The sequence below is a fragment of the Mus caroli genome, unplaced genomic scaffold (assembly GCF_978045245.1).
Source record: "Mus caroli unplaced genomic scaffold, Mus_caroli_1 scaffold_12, whole genome shotgun sequence".
In the NCBI taxonomy this organism is placed as follows: Eukaryota; Metazoa; Chordata; class Mammalia; order Rodentia; family Muridae; genus Mus; species Mus caroli.
The window spans coordinates 39,284,843-39,309,589 of NW_028227267.1; the positions used below are offsets into that span (position 1 = coordinate 39,284,843).

The following is a 24,747-nucleotide window of genomic DNA, read 5'->3' on the forward strand; positions in this document are numbered from 1 at the left end:
ACACTTATATGTTGCCATGGTCATGACATTTTTCCCTCAGCAATAGAAAAGTAACTAATAAAAAACCTAATGAATACAAAACTCAAATAATTCTTTTTATTCTGTCTGATCTTAATAAAATAAGACTACATAATCTTAAAGAGTCACATGTGAAAAATCTCAGCAAAAGTCCTTGGGAACAAGTCTATGGAGATTTTAGAAGTGAAGTGAGGTCAACCCACAGATGTATCCATTCCCCTTTCTAAGTTTTCCTCACAGAACTGTTGAGGAGATGCCTGATGCTGAAGTAAGGTGAGGTTCTACTTGTACTCATTTCTTTCTCTAGTAGAGTTCCTATCCTTACATCTCGGACAGCTATCTTGCATTTAAGAGAAATAGATGAGTGGTCCAGATTATAACCAGCTCAGGGTGATTATAGGGTGCCTTTTACTTAATAAATCTAATTATTTGGTGTTTCTCAGGAAAGAGTTAAAGAGGTGGGGAAGAATAGCTTAGGGTAAAGGTTCCAAATGTGGAACAGGCACACTCTCTTAGTTCCAACATGTAAGATGTAAGAGCAGGCAGCTCACTGTGAAAGCAAGGTCAGTATGCATAGCAAGTTCTGGACCAGAAGGGGCTGTGTAGTGAGACCCTGTCTCAAAAGCAAACAGGAAAGAGAGAACAAGCAAACAAGCAACCATCCAATCATCCAACCAAACAGATAAAGCCCTCAAATTTTAATCATGAATACAGGAGAAATATTCATTAGGTGAAAAAAAACCCTGAACTTTTCCTGAGCCACAGTTGTAAAATGAACAGTGAGTACAGGTAATTACAGTAAAAATGTTATTATTGTGATTATTAGAGCACCATTCAGAAACAATCTCATTTCCTAGGAGCTGTCCAGTGGAATACTCCCTTTCTCAGGCTACCTGGAAAGACAATGTGTTGAGTGAGCATCCTGGGAAGAAGGAGTTTTAACCAAGCCATCACACTTGCACTGGTAGGTTTGATAATTGGCTTACTTTCTTGTACTGAAACAAAATGTATACAGAAGCTGATCCCTGGGAATTATTGATGAGAAATTGCTTTACAAATTCCAAATGCATGAGAAACAGCATGAGTGTTAGAATTTCACTCTGCTAACCTATACTTGAAAGTAAGTTCAGGAAACCTAGCCAGTGGGGTAGAAGCTAACCACTGAGTTGTTATTTATACCTTTTGGGAGAGGGAAAATCAGTTTCCACTAATAGAGGACATTGGATAATAAAACTACTCCAGATCAGGCCTTATGTTCAGAAATAGTTGACCATCATATAGTGGACTCCACATTATTTTTGTGTGTTTTCATTTGGTAACAATTTTAAGTTTTCATTTTGAGTGTGGTTTTATTTTGTGTTCTTGGTTTTGGGTGGTTTTGTTTTTGTATTAGGTGTTTGTTTTTTGAGAAATAACTAAAAATTTGGTGGATATGGAGCGCAGGAGGATCTGGAAGGACTTGGGAGAGAGGAAGAATATGATCAAAATATATTTAAGTTTAAACTTTATTTGAAATAAACATATAATCAAAAAGTAACCTCAGAACTTCTAGAATACGGGATTATGGGAGTTTGGTGAACCTGTCTATTCCATTCTTATGAAAATTGATCATTCTTTTTTAGTTATGCATTCTCTCTCTGACATTCCATTACCTGTCTACATTTTCCCCAAAGGCATCCAGAAAGAAAATAATGTTGTTGTTTGTAAATCTCTTATAGGACACAGCAGTAGGAAAAATAAGTTACAGGGTGCTGTCAGTGCCTGCCACAAGAAGATAGTATATGAGTGCAGGTGCCTGTGGATGGTAGAAGCTCCCAATTCTTCTGGAACTAAAGTTTCAGGTACTTGTGAGGTGCACAACTTAGGTGCTGAGAACTGACCTCTACAAGAGCAGTCTGTGCTCTCCTCCATTGGAAGGCTATCAAGCCTTTTAAAGACTTTTTATCATATCACTTAAATATTAACTAATTCTAAGATCACTGTGTAAATATGTATAGTTGCACATTTTGTTTAATTATTAAGTAAATTTTTGCCATTGATGCATAATTTTCTGTCTAAATATTTGAAAATGGCCTTTCACTTTCCCCACAAAATTAATTCCACCAGGTAGAAGAATGGGAGAAAATCTACTTCTCTTTCATCTGAGATACCTTTATAAATGTACCTTCATCTTCTTCACCCTTAAAATGCACCAATGAGTGGCTGAAAAACACTGTTCTTCCAGAGGTTCCAGGTTCGACCCATCTCTGATCATTGTAGCCTCCCAGGGACTTTCACAAACCCATATAGAAACATAAATATATACATAATTAAGAGTAAAAATAAATCTCAAAAAGAGAAAAATAGAAGAACTCAGGTCTCTACAAGAGCAGTCTGTGCTCCTAACCATTGAATGCCTCTCAAGCCTTTTTAAGACTTTTCATCATATCATTTATATATTAACTAATTCTAAGACTACTACTGCATTTTCTCAGTTTTTGCATCTCATCTAGGTGGGACTGTGTGTATTATACTTAATATATAAAAACATATATAAAAAGTTAATTTTTTGGTATGTTAGACATAGACAGCTAGTATGGTATAGGAGAGCTTTAGGAGAGAGGGCAGTGACAGATTCAGAAGTAATGAAAGTAATGTTTATAGTATGGAAAATGTTTTGGGATGAAGGACTCTATGTTTTTAATAGTACTTTTATTATTCGTGTGACTTTCTTTATATAGGCTCCTGGCATAGAATTTGTTCTTTGTGAAGGAGGGCAGTGGATGTTGGACAAAGCTGCTGTGCATGTAGTTTCCAGTTATATGATTTATGCTATGTAAATAAGTGATATGCAAATAAGGATAGTGGTGGCTGATCAATGTTAAGTCCCTGTCACAGGCTCCAGGCACTGGGAGTTTGAAATTTCTGAATTTAAAATATCACAGTGGAGACTAGCTTGCTTTTCTGTTTGTTAAAGAGAGGTTAGAGTAGCAGCTGTAGACATCACGACTTTCTTCTGACCCCAGAGAACAGAGTTGGAAGTAGTTGGGTTATGAAATGGCATCTGTAGAAGGTCAATGGTTTGTGAGAAAGCACCACATATCTGTGTTAGAGGCTGGAGGGATAGAACACAGATGTCTGGTAAGCTAAAAGAAGTGTTCACACATGTTATATTTAGATATATAATGAAGATAGGCCATCAGTTTTATAGTTTTGTGAATTAAAATAGGAGAGATGTATCAGCAGGCAAAAGTATTTTTTTGCTCTTGCAGGGGACCTGGGCTCAATTTCCAGCACCTATATAGTGGTTCACATCTCTCTGTAACTACTTACAGAGCACCCTCTTCCTGACCTTCTGAGCACACACATGGTGCACACACACACACATGTAGGCAAAACACTCACACATAAAAGACAATAAATAAATTATTAGAAAAAGAAAGTTAAAAAGATAGAGATGAGAGGGAGAGAGAGAGAGAGAGAGAGAGAGAGAGAGAGAGAGAGAGAGAGAGAGAGAGAGAGAGAGAGAACACAGTTTCAACCAAAGATAAAATTTCATAAGCAGGCAGGCCATTATGAAACATTCCTTTCAAGCTATTTAGGAATAGAGACAATACATGCATCTCAGGCAATATCACAACAGTGGAGGTCCAGGACATAACCCTATCTAATGTCTAAATAAACGTGAGCCAACCTAGAAGAATCCAGCAAAACCAGGGATAGAGTGGTAGAGACTAGAGCTTTCTTTCTAGGAGTAAGAATGCTCTTTGGTAGGAAAGGGGCTCTCATAGTTTTTGAGAACCTTATGAGATCATTTTATTACAAGAGGCTAGTTAAAAGTAACAACATTAGATGACCACAGGTAGAAGAAGTTATGTAGGACCAAAGAACAGAGACATATGTCCTTTGTAAGGGAGCAGAGTGACTGTGATGGATTGTTTTCCTTTACAGGTTAAGGTATCCCAGAGTTCTAAGTATATTCCCTCTGTTTTAAAAACTGTCAACCTGAAGTAAATCAAAGACATTAATTTAAATCTTACTAGGTACACAGATCACTCTCAAGGCAGGCTCTATGCCCAACAGAAGATGACCACCCAAATGCCAACCTGCATGGCATTTTTAGTTTATTTGTCTTAGGTGATTAGTCAGGGTATTTTTTATTTGTTTTTGTTTTTCTCCTCATGTCTTTCCTTTGTGTATGTATCATGGTTTCTGTTTTATGTTTATGTTCCTGTCTGTGTGACCATGTGTGTCTCTACATCTATGTGTGCTTCTTGTTTTTTTTTTTTCCATTTGTTTTTTTATTTTGTTATTTTTATTCTGTTTGTTTTGTCCTATTCTAGTCTTTTTTGATTTAACTTATTTTGCTTTTAATATATTTTTTTTTAGATGACCACTTCTTTTGAATGAAAGAGATATAAAGAAATGGAGTATGTTTGGATGGTCAGAGAATTGGTTATCTGGGAAAAGCTGGAGGTGGGAAACCATATTCAGAATATTTCATATGAAAAATAATCTATTTTCAGTAAATGAAAAAAATTCATTACTCTGGAGAGTTTGGAGTGTTGCAAGTCCAGAGGGTAATTATCTTATGTTGGGCTAAACTATGGCCCTCTAGAACAGCCACTCCTGTTTGCTGTGTCAGAACTAACATCTGCGGTAATAAATAAAAACCTTTTAGAATCTAGTCACTTAACCAGGTTAAGTGACTACCACCTACCAATCCAAAAGCTCAGAATGCCATCAAACAGCATCTAGATCCTACAGGAAAACTTCACCCATCTCGGTGTACATGTCTCTCTGATGCACACACCAATGTATTTTAACTTTGCCTTGATTTATAACTTTCTCTGTTCTGTAAACAAACAATTTTGTGAGACTGCTTCCACATTGTAACACGTAATTTGGCATAATCTGTATCTGTGGTGACAGGCCATGGTCACTCAAATTGGCTCCAGAATAAACTGCCTCTTGTTCTTTTAAAATTTAAAAAACAAACACTGAAACTGTTAGAGGAAAGCATAGGGAAGACTCTTTGAGGTATTGGGGTGGCAAGAGCTTTCAGAACTTTAGTATCACAGGAACCATCCCCACATACCAACACATAAGACTACATGGGGTTAAAATTTTTCTGCACAGCAAAAGAAAAACTGTCATCAAAGCAAACAGAAAGTCCATAGCATGGAAGTAAATCTTTACCTATTACTCTTCAAAAAGATGCCTAGTATTCAGAATCTTAAAAACTGCAGAAAATAAATACCAGCAAAATAAAACTACTGATGAATAAAGGGAAGTACAAAACAGGCAGTTTTCAAAAGAAGAAACACAAAAGGCCAGTAAGTATTTATTATTTTAAAAAGTGTTCAGTATTCCTAGTCATCAGGGAAATGCAAATTAAACTAATATAGCTTTGCAGCTCAGTTAGAAAGCTATTGTCAAGATATTTGGTAATAGATTTTGGAGAAAATGTGGGGGAAGAGGAGTGCATATTCCCTGATGGTGTGGGTGCAAATTAATATGGTGTATTATGGAACTTAGCCTGGATGCTCCTCAAAAAATTCAGAATATAGTCACTATGTGACCTGGGTATTCTACTCCTCGGCATATGCCTAGATAACTCCATACCCTACAACAAAGATGTTTGCACATCTATTTTGTTGGTGCTCTATTCATCATATCAAGGAGACAGAAGCAACTTTAATGCCCTCAGCAGATATATAGATAATGGGAGGGTAGCAATGTACAGAGTGGAATATTATCCACTCTGTACTATAAAGAAGTATGAAATCATGAAATCTGCAGGTAAATGGATAGATTTAGAAAGTATATTATTAAATAAAAAGTACATTATTAAATAAGAGTATCATATTACAGAAGGTGACCCAGTCTCAGAAAGAAAAATAACCTCAGGTTCTTCCTCATATGTGAATACTAGCCTAATTAGACACCCCCCCACACCTACCCCCCATCCCTGTAAAAACTGTAAATGTGGGGGTATAATACAATATTTAGAAGGAGAACAAGATAGGGTAATAATAGATAATAAGGAAAGATACATGAATTGAGAAAGAGGATATAAAGCTAATTACGTTTCTATGTTCTATTTGTCATAGTACTCTTTTTTTGTAGTGGATAAGTGTATAAAAATATAATCAATAGTGAAAAATTGAAACTCCATGTAAACCACCATGGCTTGAAAATGGCTATTTTAACTATGTGAAGCTCATTGAGATGTACAAAGTTTATAGCAGAGCAAGAATGTCTTTGAGTGATTACCTTCATTTTTCCTTGTGTTTTTGTTACAATAAAGAGATTTGATTTTTATAAAATTGTTCCATTGAGGATGATAACCTTTAACTTTTATTTTGTGCTCAAGAATTATGGAAAGCAATGTTGTGAGTGACAGGCAGGCATAGGAAGGAACTGTAAAGAAGGCGGTCATGTTTATATTGGAGCAGAGTGCTTGAAGAGAGGGAGAATTGTGAGATGTCTAGATCCTACAGGTAGGGTCTGACATACATTCCATTTCTTATTATTATATGAGGCAACAAGGACAGCTTTAGTCTGGGGCAACAAGGAAAGTGAGAGCTTGAGTCTGCAGTTTGAGAATCCAATTCCCAGGTTCCTTAACTGTTTCTGGAGAAGAGAAGTGGAAGGAATCTCTCCCTTCCTTCCATGTTAGTTCATAGTTTTGCCACAGACAGAAAATGCTCCAGGCATTCAGATCCTTTCCAACTTACTCTGGCCACCAAGTATGTAGAAGCCTTTGGAGTCTCTGCAGTATGTTTTCTCTTCATGAGGAGCATGCTAAAAGAGTGGAGACATTTTTTTTATAGAAACTATTTGGGTCTAGGTCCTGGTGTAAGACCTTCAGTCATCCACCAAGATGTAGTGTCAGCCAGGATCTGTGAGTCTTTCAGCATCACTACCAACTGGAAATAAACTGGAGAGAGAACCATGTACAGGAGGCCCACAATTGACCAGAGGTAGCCAAGAAGATCCATATGATCAGTTTTAAGGCTAGCTGCTTCACAAGTTGCTTTTAAATGACACCTATATGCTCATGAGGCATTTGAGGAATGCTATCACAGTTTATGATAATAGAGAAGAAAGAGCTTGTTGACATAGCCTTTGTTGTGGTTTGTGGAATCATAAACGAGTAGCCCAAACTGTTAGCACATTTCATGAATTCAGAATTGTGTTTCATTAAGAACAATGAGGCTTACAAACCCAAGAAGAAGGCTCAACCAGTAAATTTCTTAGATAGTGGGGGATGAGAAATACATGCAGATGAGAGGGACTGTAAGGTGAAAAACTGTTTGATCACCAGGGCCTAGGGGTGTTTATGTCATTGAAAATGACATAAAATGGTGGGGTGAAGAAGTAAAGGCACAAGATGACTCTATTCTTCCTGGCTCCAGACTTGGCAATGGACTGATGCATTTCCTGAAAGGTTATAGATTCTATAAGTGCTATAGCATACAGGTTAGTGTTGTGGAATCTTAATGTAGGGCTATTTGGGGTTATTTGTATCTAGACAGTCAGTGTTCTTCATCATAGATATCTCTAATTACCTAGATCCCTTTTGACTACTATCTCAGGAAGACCAAGAAAGAGAAAAGAAAGGTTATATCATTGGTGAAGAAACATAATGCAAACTAAGATAGAATTGGTTCCATCTGTTTTCAGAATATTCTTGTGTTTCCTTGTAGAACTTATGTTTGACACTCATAAAGTCCTTCAGATATGTTGAAAGTAAAGGAATTGCAGTTAAGCTCATGTCTTTTCCTCCCCTCAGATATTTAGATGCCATGAACAGATCAGCAGCACATGTAACTGAATTTGTTCTCTTGGGATTTCCTGGTTCCTGGAAGATACAGATTTTCCTCTTCGTGTTGTTTTTGGTGTTTTATGTCTTGACCTTGTTGGGAAACGGAGCCATCATCTGTGCAGTAAGATGTGACTCCCGTCTACATACCCCCATGTACTTCCTCCTGGGAAATTTTGCCTTTCTTGAAATCTGGTATGTTTCCTCCACTACTCCTAACACACTAGCCAACATTCTGTCTAAGACCAAGACCATCTCCTTTTCAGGGTGCTTCCTGCAGTTTTATTTCTTCTTTTCACTGGGTACAACTGAATGTTTCCTTCTGACAGTAATGGCTTATGATAGGTACCTGGCCATTTGCCGCCCATTACATTACCCTACCATCATGACTAGGAGGCTTTGTTGCATTCTGGTATCCTCATGCTGGCTCATTGGATTCCTTGGGTACCCAATCCCTGTGTTCTCCATCTCCCAACTTCCCTTCTGTGGTTCTAATATCATTGATCACTTCCTCTGTGACATGGACCCATTGATGGCTTTGTCCTGTGTCCCAGCTCCTATTACCAAATTAGTTCTTTATGTCCAAAATTCTGTTTTTCTCTTTTTCACTATTGCATATATTCTTCGGTCCTATATTTTGTTGCTCAAGGCTATTTTTCAGGTTCCTTCTGCAGCTGGCCGACGTAAGGCCTTCTCTACCTGTGGTTCCCATTTAGTTGTGGTGTCACTCTTCTATGGGACAGTAATGATAATGTACATGAGTCCTACATATGGCATTTCAACTTTGATGCAGAAGATCCTTACACTTGTATACTCTGTAATGACTCCTTTCTTTAATCCTCTGATTTATAGCCTTCGTAACAAGGACATGAAACTTGCTCTGAGGAAAGTTCTGTTAGGAATGAGAATTGTCAAAAATATATGAGTCAAAGCTGTGTCATACTTACATGTTCTAATAAATAACAAACTGGAGATGTACCAAGACGTATGAATTCATTCAGTTGTCTTTACTCTTTGTTCTATGTTTTTGAGACACTGTCTCATGTGGCCCTGGCTAGCCTCAAACTCACTCTCTAGCTAAAGATGACCTTGTAGAGACTTGATTCCCCTACCTCCATATTCCGAGTACTAGGATTACAGCTCTGTACTACCATGCCAAGCTTTGAATTCTTTTTCCAGAAGCGGTGATTTTTTTTCAAAGTCTAAATAAAATGTGATTCCTATGTGAGATGGTCTACTCAGGTACTCATGATTTTTTCATTATACATCTCCCTTATTACTGTAAGAAGACAATGAATTTTGTTTGTTTATAGATGTATTTAGATGAGTATTTTTAATTTAAGAACTAAAAGTAGCCTTCTGGTTCCAACACAGACATTATATGTACTGGTAATAAAAAAGATTTGGTTCAATCCAATTGTCACAACTGGTAAAAGAGACATGATTTTAAATCTAGACAAAAAGCTGAGAGAAGTGAAGCTTTTGTATGAGAATATGGACTTATCTTCAGAGGACTACTACAACCATTTCCATGTCTGGAGGATGGATTAGTAGCAAAGAGGCTTGCTATAAACCTGATGACTTGGTGTCAAATCACAGGGCCCATGCAGTGAGAAGGAGAAATCTGCTCCTACAATTTGTCCTTTCTCTTTTACCTGTGTGCAGTGGCATGTACTCCTCTAACATAGTTAATTACAAGATACAATTTAAAAATACATTTTCTTAAATAAAATTTGTATTTATTAACACCTTAAATTGAAGTTTCTAAGAACTCTAAGGAATTTGACCTTAATACAGAGGCAAATGACATGAAAATATGCCATTAACATGCTATTATGCCACACACAAAGGTCATTGAAAAAAGTTAGCAAGGAGCCAGATGATGATCTAATAGTATCATCTGGATTTTAATCTAGTTTTATTATCTTCATTTTTCTTTTCCTTTTTTCATTATCTCATTTACAGTTATATAATACATTTTATTATGGTTTCCCTTCCTCTATCTTCTCCCAGATCATCTTTACTTTCCAAATGAATCAACTCCATGCCTTCATTCTCACGCTCTTTAGAAAGCAAACAAGAAAAAAAGTTAAAAATAATGAAAAGAAAATGCATAAGAAACACCCTCCCATGCCTCAAATCACAAAATATAAAACCATAATATACAAGTAAAAGACAAGCAAGATAAAAATGTCCAAATGAACCAAATATGACAGAAAACTGTAGCAGTGAATTAGTTTAACTGCTTTGGCTCCTGGTGGGCTACACCTGCCCATGTGCTCTCTGGATTCATGAATGAAAGACATACATACCAGCTAATTTTGATATACCTTGGCTCACTCAATGACTGGGAATTTCTTTTTTTTTAATCTATTTTTGTTAGGTAGTTTCTTCATTTACATTTCAAATACTACCCCCAAAGATCCCTATATGCTCTCTCTGCCCTGCTCCCCAACCCACCCACTCCCACTTCCTAACCCTGGCATTCCCCTGTACTGGGGCATATGATCTTCAAAAAACCAAGGGCCTCTCCTCCCATTGATGGCTGACTAGGCCATCCTCTGCTACATATGCAATTAGAGATGCAACTCTGGGGGAGGGGTCTGGTTAGTTCATATTGTTGTTCCTCCTATAGGGTTGCAGACCCCTTTAGCTCCTTGGGTACTTTCTCTAGCTCCTTCATTAGGGGCCCTGTTCCATCCAATAGATGACTGTGAGCATCCAATTCCAATTTGCCAGGTACTGGCATAGCCTCACAAGGGAGTTATATCAGGGTCCTGTCAGCAAAATCTTTCTGGCATATGCAATTGTGTCTGGGTTTGTTGGTTGTATATGGGATGGATCTCTGGGTGCGGCAGTTTCTGGATGGTCCTTGCTTCTGTCTAATCTCCACACTTTGTCTCTGTAACTCCTTCCATAGGTATTTTGTTCCCCATTCTAAGAAGGAGCAAAATATCCACACTTTGGTCTTCCTTATTCTTGAGTTTCATGTGTTTTGAAAATTTTATCTTGGATATGCTAAGTTTCTGGGCTGATATCTGCTTATCAGTGAGTGCATATCATGTATGTTCTTTTGTGATTGGGTTACCTCACTCAGGATGATTGGGTTACCTCACTCAGGATGATATCCTTCAGATGCATCCATTTGCCTAAGAATTTCATGAATTCATTCTTTTTAATTGCTGAGTAGTACTCTATTGTGTAAATGTACCACATTTTCTGTATCCATTCCTCTGTTGAGGGACATATGGGTTCTTTCCAGCTTTTTGCTATTATAAATAAGACTGCTATGAACATTGTAGAGCATGTGTCCTTATTACCAGTTGGAACATCTTCTAAATATATGCCCAGGAGAAGTATTGCTGGATCTTCCAGTAGTACTATGTCCAATTTTCAGAGGAACCATCAGACTGATTTCCAGAGTGGTTGTACAAGCTTGAAATCCCACCAGCAATGGAGGAGTGTTACTCCTTCTCTACATCCTCGCCAGCATCTGCTGTCACCTGAATTTTTGATCTTAGCCCTTCTGACTGTTGTGAGGTAGAATCTCAGGGTTGTTTTGATTTGCATTTCCCTGATGATTATGGATATTGAACATTTTTTTCAGGTGCTTCTCTGCCATTCGGTATTCCTCAGTTGAGAATTCTTTGTTTAGCTCTATACCCCGTTTTTCAAATAGGGCTATCTGATTTTCTGGAGTCCGTCTTCTTGAGTTCTTTTTATATATTGGATATTAGTCCCCTATCTGATTTAGGATTGGTAAAGATCCTTTCCCAATCTGTTGGAGGCCTCTTTTGTCTTATTGACAGTGTCTTTTGCCTTACAGAAGCTTTGTAATTTTATGAGGTCCCATTTGTCGATTCTTGATCTTACCCCACAAGCCATTGCTCTTTTGTTCAGGATTTTTTCCTCTGTGCCCATATCTTCGAGGCTTTCCCCCACTTTCTCCTCTATAAGTTTCTGGTTTTATGTGGACTTCCTTGATCCACTTAGACTTGAGCTTAGTACAAGGAGAGAAGAATGGATCAATTTGCTTTTTTCTACATGATAACCACCAGTTGTGCCAGCACCATTTGTTGAAAATGCTGTCTTTTTTCCACTGGATGGTTTTAGCTTCCTTGTCAAAGATCAAGTGACCATAGGTGTGTGGGTTCATTTCTGGGTCTTCAATTCTATTCCATTGATCTACCTGTCTGTTGCTGTACCAGTACCATGCAGTTTTTATCACAATTGCTCTGTATGACTGGAAATTTCTAAACCTCCCTGAAGCTAGCAAATACTTCCCTCTGGTATTCCTGAGTTCATATCTTTTAAAAATCCATATTCTTCTCTGCCACCCCAGATCCAATATTCTTACATGCTGGAAGGTCTTTAATTTTCATCTTTCTGCTTCCTGCCATGGTGATTCTTTGTCTTTCCCTCTGCCTTGGTCCCTTGCCCTTAGTATCTCAAAGTCCCTCTCTGTATTCCTTACCACCCACTGACTCTTTGGCAATTCTTTATTTATTTCTGTTGATCATTTACTACAAAGCACTAGGCCTATGTTATGTTTATATACCCAGCTAGACTCCAGTGTACAAAACTAATTTTTACTTTGTATTCAGTTGTCAATTGGAGATAACTTATTGGTTAGGGATGGGAGCTCCTCTCCCCTTTTCCCTCTTAGAACTGGGACCACACTTGGCTTGAATCTATGTAGGCCTTATGCATACTGCCACAGTTGCTGTGAAATTCATATGTATTCCAGTTGTGTCTTGAAGACACTGTTTCCTTGGTGTCATCCATCCCCTTTGGCTCTTACAGTCTTTTTGCCTCCTCTTCAGCATGGTTACTTGAGTTCAAAGGGGAGGGATTTCATGATGAAGTCCCAGGATTTTATGTTTGAATACTTGTTTCTGCAGTTGGTGGAACTGTTTAGGAGGGATTAGGAGCTGTTGACTTTTGGAAAAGTTATGTCACTGGGGTATGTATGGCTTTGAGGTTTTGAAAGACTCATGCCATTCCTAGTATGCCATGTCTCCTTCTTATAGTAGAGGTGTAAGCTCTTAGCTGTTGTGGTGGTTTGAATATGCTTGGCCCATGGGAAGTGGTAGTATTAGGAGGTGTGGCATTGTTGGAAGTGGTGGTGTGGCTTTGTTAGAGGAAGTGTATCAACGTGGGGTTGCGCTCAGGCTCTATGCTCAGACTCCTCCCAATGTGGAAGAGTCCTGTCCTAGCTGCCTGAGGAAGAGAACCTCTTCCTGGCTGCTCTGGAAGCCAGTCTCCTTCTGCCTGCCTTTGAATCAAGATGTAGAACTTTTAGCCCCTTCTTCAGCAACATGTCTGCTTGTACACAGCCATGCTTCCCATCACGATGGTAATGAACTGAACCTTTGCAACTATAAGCCAGCCCAATTAAATGTTTTCCTGTATAAGATTGCCTTAGTCATTGATGGTGTCTTTTCACAGCAAGGAAACTCTAAGTAAGTCCCTGCAACTGTACCTTAGCACTGTCATTATGTGCTCTAACCCCGTGGAGATATAAGACAAATTAAACACTTTAATATGTTTCCATGGTCCTGGCACTTTTTCCCAACAATGGAAAAGTAAGTAATTGCAGCCAACCATTGGATTGAGCTCAGGGACCTCAATAGAGGAGTTAGGGGAAGGACTGAAGGAGATGAAGGGGCTTGCAGTCCCATAAGAAGAGCAACAATATCAACCAACCAGATTGCCCAGAGCTCCCCAGGACTAAACCACCAACCAAAGAGGGACCCATGGCTCCAGCTACATATGTAGCAGAGGATGGCCTTGTCGGGCATAAATGGGAGGGTGTCCTGTCCAGCAGGACCTAGTTATTCCTTGGGTTGAGGAGGACCAAGGCCTGCAAGAGAAGCAGGCAGAGAAAGGGGAGTGAGACCAAGCAAATAGCTGTCAAGGTCTGTTTAATGAAGGCTAGGAGCCTGGTTATAAGCACGCAGTGAGAGAAAATAGGAAGGGGTTGAGGGGGCATAATAAAATACAGAGAAAGGGATGGACATCTGGGGCAAATGCTGATTACAGTCTTCTCGTAGCTTATCTTGGAATGTCAGCCCCCTAACAGTCCCGGGCGGCCTTCAAACATTTTGCAGTTTATCTTGGAGTGCCTGTCCTGACTAAACAGTCCCGGGCACCAAACGGAGACATGGAGGAGGAGGTGAAGCTGCCTTAATCTAAGCAGTTTTAGGCAACAAGTGGAGACATGAAGGAGGGAATGAAGCTGGCAGTCTCAGGCACCAGGTGGAGAAAATGATGGAGGGGGTGACATAATTCCCTTCAAAGGGTCAGCCAGATCTTTAGGGTGAGAGTTACTGGCGGGACCTAGTTTCCAACAGTTTGGTCTCTCACAGGAGGGGTGGCCCTTGGTCCTGTGAAGGCTTAATGCCCCAGCATAGGGGAATGCTAGGGCAGTGAGGCAGGAAGTGGGTGGGTGGGGAAGCATCTTCAAAGAAGCATGGGGAAGAGGTTGTGATAGGGGGGTTTTCAGAGGGGAAACCAGGAAGGGGGATAACATTTGAAATGTAAATAAATAAAATAACCAATAAAAATTTAAAAAGTCTAATAAATACAGAAAAATGAAATAATCTCTTTTTATTCTATCTCATCTCAATAAAATAAGACTACATAAGAACAAGTGAAGTTCCAGAATATACACAATGAAGATTAAGCACACCAATGAACAGTGAATGTGTGCTTAAAGAAATAAAATAGAAAATTAAAACTTTCATAAAATAGAATAAAATAGAACCAAAACACACCAAAGCCATGAAATCAAATGAAATAAAACTCAGAGGGATGTTTTTAGCTCTATAAGGTCTATATGCCTACATTTAGAAATCAGGGCTGGTGTGAAACCAGATTAGCTTTCCTTTGACAGGCTCAGATTTTTTTCCAACTAGTTATCTCAGTTCTTTTGTGTTAGCCACTGATATCCAGAAACACTTTGTACCATGGACTTCAATAGCCATACTGTTCTGTTTCTCAGGTAGGTGATTTTTACTACTTTTCCTATTTTCAACTGAGATCTCTTCTGTCTCATCCTCCAAAGTAGCAGCCTTGCTGCATGTACCCTTTCCCATTGTAACTCCATTCCCTGGGGATTTGCTTTTTGGTATGGACCCAGCTTAGCTCATTTCCTTGAACCGTCTCAACCTTCCATTCTAGCTCATCATTATTCTTTTGTGGCAGCTGATTATACCTTGAAATGCTTTCTACCAGGGACCTCAGTGGCAACACTTGGCTGGGACTGAGGTAGGAGATTTTCACTATGTTCCTTTATTATCTCACTTGTCTCAGACTCAGCCCTGTAGCAACCTGCTTGCAACTGTTCCTCCTCGTCTCTGATTCCATTCGCTGGAGATTTTACCTCTTTGTACAGATCCAGGGTTCACCATTATATCCCTGTTTCTATAGTCATATTATTTGTCCTGTTGCAGCATACGTTTAGGAGCCCCTACTCTTATTGTACCCCAACTCCCTGGGGACCCTGACTATTCCTCTATTTCCTTAGGCTTTCCCTCTCAACTTATCTCAGTCTTTCCTCTTAACTCATTTTTATTCTGTTTTGCCATTAATAGACCTATAGAAGAACTCTCTACCATGGATGCCACAGATACCACACTTGTTTAAGATCTTGAGAGGTGAATACCAACAAAAGAATGAAACATCTACCCAACAAGACAAGGGCAGATATTAATACCTAGAGATCCTTAATCATTCTAACCCCAGATATGTAGACATTGGCACACACACACACACACACACACACACACACACACACCACACACACTACACACACACACACATACACACACACTCACACACACACACTCACTACCTATAGACAACAAAGACATTGCAAGTACTTAGGAACCCTAAAATAATACAGTAGACTCTTAGAAATCCAATATAATAAGAATCAGACAAGGCCATCAAAACTGAACTTATCAATATGTTCAAAGGCTTTTAAGAGGATATGAATATATTCCTTAATGAAAATTATAAAAATGCACACAGTGGGATTAAATAATAAAAATACTTCAAGATACAAAATAGAAATAGAATCACTAAAGACAACCCAAACTAAAACAAAACTGTTAATAAAAAACTTAGGAAGTCAAACAAAAATTTCAGAGTTAAACCTCAATTAAGAGTACAAGAGGTGGAAGAGATAATCCATTGGTAGATTGTAGAGAGAATGAACACACCAATCAAAGGAAATGGTAAATCTAGAAAAATATAGGCATAAAACATCCACTAAATATGGGACAGTATGAAAAGAACAAATCTATAAATATTAGGAATAAAATAAGAAAAGAAACCTAAGTCAAAGGCATAGAAAATATTTTCAACAAAACAGAAAATATTCCTAACCTAAAGGAGAAGAACCTTGTTAATTGTACAAGATGCATACAGAACACCAATCCAGATGGACAAGAAAAAAATTCCACATGACATACAGTAATCAAAACATTAAATGAATAAAACAAAGAAGAATATTAAAGATACAAGGGGGAAAAGATGAAGTAATGTATGAATGTAGATCTAAAGGAGTAGATGGCAAAAAATAACAAACCCAGGGTTGGCATAAAGAAAATAAAAATGAATAAATAAAAGGAGCAGATGGCTAGAAATAATAAAACTCATGCCTGGTATAAATAAAAGGCAAACAAACACAAATATAAGACACCAATGAAATTAAGAGTTGATTGAGAAAACCAGTAAGATTGATAAATCTTCATCCAAATTAACTAAAAGGTATAGATACAAATTAATAAATTATGGATTAAAATGGGGCTACCACAATGAACATTGAGGAAATTCAGAGAAGTATAAGGACATACTTTAAAAATCTCCATGAAGCCTTAACCACACAGAGATTCAACAAAGAAAGAAAACTTCAGACCAATTTTGCTTATGAATATCAATGCAAAATACTTAATAAAATTCTAGCAAACTGAATGCAAGAACACATCAAAACCACCATTCACCATGAACCAATGGTGGCTTCATTCCAGGGATGCAAGGTTGGTTCAATATATGAAAATCCATTAACATAATCCACTATATAAACAAACTTAAAGAATTAAAAATCCTATGATCATATCTTGAGATACTGAAAAAGCAGTTGACAAAATACAACTCTTCTTCATGTTAAACGTATTGGAGAACTCAGGAATGGCCCCAATCTAAACATAATAAATGCAATATACAGAAAACCTACAGCTAATATAAAATTAAACAAAGATATACTTGAAGCAATCCTATAAAAGCTGCCCACTCTCCCCATATCTATTCAATATAATATTCGAAGTTCTAGCTAGAGCAATAAGACAACAAAAGGAAGTCAAAGGGATAGAAATTGGCAAATAAGGAGTCAAGGTATCATGGAGTAAGGCTGATCTTCAACAACAACATAAATAATAGAAAGCCAACATTCATGTGGAAACTGAACAACACTCTTCTCAATGATTCCTTGGTCAAGGATGAAATAAAGGAAGAAATTAAAGACTTTTTAGAGTTTAATGAAAATGAAGCCACAACATACCCAAACTTATGGGACACAATGAAAGCAGTCCTAAGAGGAAAACTCATAGCTCTGAGTGCCTCCAAAAAGAAACTAGAGAGAGCATACACTAGCAGCTTGACAGTACACCTAAAAGCTCTAGAACAAAAGGAAGCAAATTCACCCAAAAGGAGTAGACAGCAGAAAATAATCGAACTCAGGGGTGAAATCAAACAAGTGGAAACAAAAAGAACTATTCAAAGAACCAACCAAACCAGGAGCTGGTTCTTTGAGAAAATCAACAAGATAGATAAACCTTTAGCCAGACTCACTAGAGGGCACAGGATCAGCATTCTAATTAACTAAATCAGAAATGAAAGGGACACATAACAACAGAACCTGAGGAAATCCAAAACATCATCAGATCCTTCTACAAAAGGCTATACTCAACAAAACTGGTGAACCTGGATGAAATGGACAAGTTTCTAGACAGATATCAGGTACCAAAGTTAAATCAGGATCAGATTAATGATCTAGACAGTCCCATATCCCCCAAAGAAATAGAAGCAATCATTAATAGTCTCCCAACCAAAAAATAGCCCAGGACCATATGGGTTTACTGCAGAGTTCTATCAGATCTTCAAAGAAGATATAATTCCAGTTCTTCTCAAACTGGTCCACAAAATAGAAGCAGAAGGTATTCTACGCAATTCACTCTATGAAGCCACAATTACTCTGATACCTAAACCACAGAAAGATCCAACAAAGATAGAGACCTTCAGACCAATTTCCTTTATTAATATCGATGCAAAAATAATAAAATCCTCGCTAACCGAATCCAAGAACACATAAAAACAATCATCCATCATGATCAAGTAGGATTCATCCCAGGGAAGCAGGGATGGTTTAATATACGGAAATCCATCAATGTAATCCACTATATAAGCAAACTCAAAGACAAAAACCACATGATCATATCGTTAGATCCTGAGAAAGCATTTGACAAATCCAACACTCATTCATGATAAAAGTCTTGGAAAGATCAGGAATTCAAGGCCCATACCTAAACATAATAAAAACAATAGATAGCAAACCAGTAGCCAACATCAAACTAAATGGGGAGAAACTCAAAACATTCTCACTAAAATCAGGGAATAGACAAGGCTGCCCACTTTTCCCCTACCTATTCAATATAGTACTCGAACTCCTAGCCAGAGCAATTTGACAACAAAAGGAAGTAAAGGGGATACAAATTGGAAAGGAAGAAGTCAAAATTTCACTATTTTCAGATGATATGGTAGTATATATAACTGACCTTAAAAATTCCACCATAGAACTCCTAAACAGTTTCAGTGCAGTAGCTGGATATAAATTGAACCCAAACAAATCAGTGGCTTTTATCTACACAAAGGATAAACAGGCTGAGAAAGAAATTAGAGAAACAACACCCTTTACAATAGTCACAATAATATAAAATACCTTGGTGTGACTCTAATTAAGGAAGTGTAAGGCCAGTATGATAAGAACTTCAAGTCTCGAAAAAAGAAATCTAAGATCTCAGAAGATGAAAGATCTCCCATGCTTATGGATTGGCAGGATTAATATAGGAAAAGTGGTTATCTTGCCAAAAGAAATCTACACATTCAATGCAATCCCCATCAAAATTCCAACTCAATTCTTCACTGAAATAGAAAGGACAATTTGCAAATTCATCTGGAATAACAAAAAACCTAGAATAGCAAAAACTATTCTCAATAATAAAAGAACCTCTGGTGGAATCACCATGCCTGACCCAAACTGTACTACAGAGCAATTATGGTAAAAACTACATGGTACTGTTACAGAGACAGACAGATAGATCAATGAAATAGAATTGAAGACCCAGAAATGACCCCACACACCATGGTCACTTGATCTTTGACAAGGGAGCTACAACCATCCAGTGGAAAAAAGACAGCATTTTCAACAAATGGTGCTGGCACAACTGGTGGTTATCATGTAGAAGAATGCAAATTGATTTATTCTTATCTCCTTGTACTAAGGTCAAGTCTAAGTGAATCAAGGAACTCCACATAAAACCAAAGACACTGAAATGGGGAAAAGCCTTGAAGATATGGGCACAGGGGAATAATTTCTGAACAGAACAGCAATGGCTTGTGCTGTAAGATTGAGAATTGACAAATGGGAACCTCATAAAATTGCAAAGCTTCTGTAAGGCAAAAGACACCATCAATAAGACAAAAAGGCCACCAACAGATTTGGAAAGGATCTTTACCAATCGTAAATCAGATAGGGCACTAATATCTAATATATATAAAGAACTCAAGAAGATGGACTCCAGACAATCAAATAACCCTATTACAAATGGGGTACAGTGCTAAACAAAGAATTCTCAACTGAGGAATACCGAATATCTGAAAGCACCTGAACAAGTATTCAAGATCCTTTTTTAAAAATTTATTTTATTTTATTTTATTTTTTTTGAGACAGCATTTCTCTGTGTATTTCTGGCTGGAACTCACTTTGTAGACCAGGCTGGCTTCGAACTCAGAAATCTGCCTGCCTCTGCCTCCCAAGTGCTGGGACTAAAGGCATGTGCCACCACAGCCCGGCTGTGTTCAACATCCTTAATCATCATGGAAATGCAAATCAAAACAACCCCGAGATTCCACCTCATACCAGTCAGAATGGCTAAGATCAATAATTCAGTTGACAGCAGATGCTTTTGAGGATGTGGAGAAAGGGACACTCCTCCATTGCTGGTGGGATTTCAAACTTGTACAACCACTCTGGAAATCAGTCTGGCAGTTCCTCAGAAAATTGGACACAGTACTACTGGACGATCCAGCAATTCCTCTGCTGGGCATATACCCAGAAGATGTTTCAACTTGTAATAAGGACACATGCTTCACTATGTTCATAGCAGCCTTATTTATAATAGCCAGAAGCTGAAAAGAACCCAGATGTCTCTCAATAGAGTAATGGATACAGAAAATGTGGTACGTTTACACAATGGAGTACTACTCAGCAATTAAACGCAATGAATTCATGAAATTCTTAGGCAAATGGATGCATCTGGAGGATATTATTCTGAGTGAGGTAACCCAGTCACAAAAGCACTCACATGATATGCACTTACTGATAAGTAGTTATTAGCCCAGAAACTTAGCCTTCCCAAGATACAATTTGCAAAACACATGAAACCCAAGAAGCAGGAAGACTAACGAGTGGATACTTCGTTCCTCCTTAGAATGGGGAAGAAAATACCCATTGAAGGAGTTACAGAGACAAAGTTCGGAGCTAAGACAGAAGGAAAGACCATCCAGAGACTGCCCCACCCAGGAATCCATTCTATATACAACCACCAAACCCAGACACTATTGCATATGCCAGAAAGATTTTGCTGATAGGACCCTGATATAGGTCTCTCTTGTTAGGCTATGCCAGTGCTTGGCAAATACAGAAGTGGATGCTCATAGTCATTTATTGGATGGAACACAGGGCCCCTAGTGGAGGAGCTAGAGAAAGTACTCAAGGAGCTGAAGGGTTCTGCCATCCTATAGGCAGAACAACAATATGAACTAACTAGTACCTGCAGAGCAGGGTGGGATGAGGGTATATCCGTCTTTCAGGATAGCATTTGAAATTTAAATGAAGAAAATATCTAATAAAAATTTGAAAAAAAGAAATTATTTAAATATATAAAGCTATGGGACATTTTAAAATTCATTAAATATTTTATTAAATTGTCCTCATTAATATATGATTATTACAATGAAAGAGGAAACTTTAGTAAATGATGATGGAAATTATAATGACTTTAGAAATTATAATGGACAACGCTAGTCAAATCATGGATCCATGAAGGGGAGACAATTAGCTGCATATGTAGCATAAGATGGCCTAGTTGACCATCACTGGGAAGAGAGGCCCCTTGGTATTGCAAACTTTATATGTCCCAGTACAGGGGAATGCCAGGGCCAAGCAGCGGGAGTGGGTGGGTAGGGGAGCAGGGCGGGGGGGGGGGGGAAGGGTATAGGGAACTTTCGGGATAGCATTTGAAATGTATATAAAGAAAATATCTAATAAAAAAAAGAAAAAAGAAAATAAAAAACTCAAGCAATTCCTATTATGATAGCTAAGAATCTGATTTGGAAATAATGAATATGATAATAGAAAGTTTTTCATTAAAATATATAGCTATTGATTGGTGCAATGTGATGTCAATTAGATTTACATTCCTGATGTTTTTTTTTTTTTTTTTTTATCTGTTGTAGCTTTGTTTTTAGGGAAATATTAAAAAGGACGGCAAGTTTCCGTCCTACCGGCTGCTACTCTCAGCCCCGGCTGAGATGCTGACTCAGAGTTTCAGAATCTCTCCACCCAGCCTGCTAAGTTCCCAGTGACAGGTCGCTCCTATGCCAGCTCCATCCTTCAAATACCCCATGGCCTTTGTGCTGTACCTCAGGCAAACCCATGCTTTGCCACCGCATCTTTCTCTCTTTAACCCGTATGAGCTGCTGCATTAAGGAAAACATAACACAATCTTAGCCCAGAAACAATGGTAACTTAGTTGCTGGGCTCAAAAACTAAAATTCTAATCTTGTAAGACGTATTAAATCTAAATCCTCTGGAGGCGAATCCTCATGGATTTGCCATTGAAAGTGGGAGACACTAGTAGCTACATCTTGTCCTCATGCTATCCCAGTTCAAAAGGCCCTTACCGTCTCCTGCTTCTTCTCTTCCTCTGTCTAACCCAGAAGTCCTACTTGCCCAGTGATTGATCCATTTATTCATTCCTGGGAAGGTTCAGAAATCACCTGAGTATGTGACACATTCCTCAGTCCAGACAACCCCTCCTGGGAAAGTGGAATTAACATCAAAATCCAGGCAACCCCAGGGCCATCCACAGCAGCTTTGTCTTTTTCTTTTCATTTTGCCAGATATATTGTTCTGTATTTTATGCTAATGATACCAGGAATAAAAACTAAGAAATATGATAATTTAAAAATGTTTTAGAGGTTCAACAATATTAAAAAGGTTAAGAATTACTGACTTTTGAAATCCATACCTTCTTCCTCTCAATTTGCCTGAGTTCTGGCAAGGCTCCAGCAGCCCCACCTCCTTTCAGCCTAATGAGCTGAACATATAAGGCCTCCCTCAGCCAAGGTAGAAAAAAAAATTCCTAGTCTCTTTATGGAATATGTTTACGGGTTAAAAAGTTTTATTTTGATGCTAGAAGAGCTTCAATTCAAAATTATAATTTTAAAGGCCTAAACATAACAGGAATTAATAGTCAATAACCTTGAAGGTAATCAAATTTTTTACTGTGTTCAGAAATATATTTATAGTCATGTTAAGTACTGATGCAGTTAGTTATAAGATTAAGCTTTATTTAGTCTCTTGTTTTATGTTTGTAAGGCACAGTTTGGAGCAAAAACCTAGAAACAGACAAAGGTTGTTTAACTCAGATATACTACATAGGTACTAGCCCTCAAACAAGTCAGAGATCTGATGAATATGGCATTTAAGATGTCTAAACTTAGCATGACAGAGATTCCCAAATCCTAACAGTGACCTACTTATTTTTGGTATCTTGGACATTATGAAAGCTTTTTATAACTTTATTTACCATTAATACAAAGTTTCCTTATCTAAAAATTAGAAAGTGCAGTAAAGTCTAGAGCCAGAATTTTCATTTTTAGATCCAAATTACAACTTGTCCTGATGACCGTATCTGGTTAAGACCTACTTTCTCTCTGACTTGTACTCCTGTCCCCCTACTTTATTATGCTGCCCCTGGTTACCCAGGGTGGGAAAGAAGGCAGAAAGATGTTTCCTAGACTGAACAGTGATATAATCAGGTGCTGTTTTAACAATGTCTCCATGGTGAATTTATTTCTTAACATGCAATGACTTGCACACTCAAAAACACTCATACATATAGGGGCACGCATGCGCGCGCGTGTGCACACACACACACACACACACACATAGAGACACATCACACCCCCCACAAACACACACATAAACACACACACATATACACCACTCTCTCACACTCATACACACTCACACTCTCATACACACACATATTAACACACACACATACAACACTCTCTCACACTCATACACACTCACACTCTCACACACACATATTAGCACATAACACATACACAACACTCTCTTACACATCCTCATACACACTCTCATACACACATATTAACACACACACATGTGTGAATACACACACACACATATATATACACAAACACATATATAATATATATATAATATATATGTGAATATATATATGCACATATATATATATTTCACAGTCTTTTAAAAATGAGTCTAAAATTGATATTTGTTAGTTAAGGCTGCTGAAACACCATGATCAAAAGCAATTTGGAAAAGAAAGGGTTTACTTGACTTACACTTCTACACTATAGTCTATCGGTGAAAGAAGTCAAGGCAGGAACAGGCCAGGATCCTGGAGGCAGGAGCTGATGCAGAGGTCATGGAGGAGTGCTGTTTACTGGCTTGCTCACCATTGATTGTTCACTTTGCTTTTGTATAAAACCCAGGACCACCAGTCCAGGGATGACACCACCCACAGTGGGATGTGCCACTCCCCATCAATCACTAATTATGAAAATATCCTACAGCTGGATTTTTTTTTTTTCGAGACAGGGTTTTTCTGTGTAACCCTGGCTGTCCTGGAATTCACTTTGTAGACCAGGCTGGCCTCAAACTCAGAAATCTGCCTGCTTCTGCCTCCCAAGTGCTGGGATTAAAGGCGTGCGCCATCACGCCTGGCTACCTACAGCTGGATCTAATTTTTTTTCTAATTGAGTTTTCCTCCTTTTAGGTGATTCTAGATTGTGACAAGTTGATATACAACTAGCTAGTTCAATTGTATATCAACCTGATACAGAAACATATCATTGTTAAGTCACAACCTTTCCTTTCTTGTTTATCCCCAAGATCACAATTAACATGAACATCACAATATAAAACACTTTACAAACTTTTAAGGTTCCATAGTCTTTGCAAATTGAAACACCTTAAAATTCAGTCTCTTTCAAAATCTGAAGTCTCATTTAAAACCTAAAATATTTTTAAAATTAGTTTCTCAACTATGGGCTTCTGAAAAATAAAAAAAATATATGTTAATACTTTCTTCCTTCAAGAAGTAAGAACCCTGACACCGTCACAATATGAACAAAGCAAAATAAAACTGTGAAAGTGTAAATAATTCAATATCTAACATCTAGGATTCAGTCACAATCTTCCAAAGTGTTTGAGTCACCTCTCTGACTCTTCCCTTTGTAGCATATATAGATTAACTTTTAGACTCAGGATGGCTTCATTCTGCCCCTGCTGAATTATTTTTATA

The 24,747-nt window shown here is 38.0% G+C and overlaps 1 protein-coding gene across 1 annotated transcript; it reads left to right on the forward strand.

Annotated features, from left to right (window-relative positions):
• The first annotated feature begins 875 nt into the window (after positions 1 to 875).
• Positions 876 to 8,750, forward strand: LOC110309536 (olfactory receptor 11H4-like). Its single transcript, XM_021182267.2, has 2 exons — positions 876 to 982; positions 7,796 to 8,750. Exon 2 carries the CDS (start codon positions 7,809 to 7,811, stop codon positions 8,748 to 8,750), a length of 942 nt encoding a protein of 313 aa, XP_021037926.2. The 5' UTR covers positions 876 to 982; positions 7,796 to 7,808.
• Positions 8,751 to 24,747: the final 15,997 nt, after the last annotated feature.